The 338-nt window shown below is 58.9% G+C and overlaps 1 protein-coding gene across 1 annotated transcript in view; it reads right to left on the bottom strand.

The window, feature by feature from the left end:
• Positions 1 to 103, bottom strand: part of SLITRK2 (SLIT and NTRK-like family, member 2) — a 3,183-nt gene extending 3,080 nt beyond the window's left edge. The window contains 1 exon segment of the mRNA XM_009077232.1: positions 2 to 103. Coding sequence (XP_009075480.1) covers positions 2 to 103 — 102 coding nt within the window.
• Positions 104 to 338: the final 235 nt, after the last annotated feature.

The raw sequence follows: 338 nt of genomic DNA, 5'->3' as shown, positions 1-338 counted from the left end.
GGCAGCGGCTTTTCCGGCAATGTTCTTGGGCAGGTTGGCGACTCTCTGCCCGCGAGATCCCAGCCACTGTTAACAAACTGAGCAACCAAACACCCTTCAGCATCTTTATGCGCCGTCGATCCCCGCTTTGGTACCTACAGTCAAACCTTTTGAGACAGGTAAAGAGAAAGAAGAAATCCCCAGTGAAAACGGCCGGGAGCAGAGGCTACACGGGGAGGGTGAAGCAGGACGGCAGGCTGGGGGAGAAGGGGAGCGGCAAAGCAGCGACTCGCGAACTCCGCTGGAATCCCCCGCTCCTCCTTCCACCCTTCTCCTCTCGGAAAGCGCCTGCGGAGCTG

The sequence above is a fragment of the Acanthisitta chloris genome, unplaced genomic scaffold (assembly GCF_000695815.1).
Source record: "Acanthisitta chloris isolate BGI_N310 unplaced genomic scaffold, ASM69581v1 scaffold10306, whole genome shotgun sequence".
NCBI classification, from domain to species: Eukaryota; Metazoa; Chordata; class Aves; order Passeriformes; family Acanthisittidae; genus Acanthisitta; species Acanthisitta chloris.
This window is presented reverse-complemented; position numbering and strand designations above follow the sequence as displayed.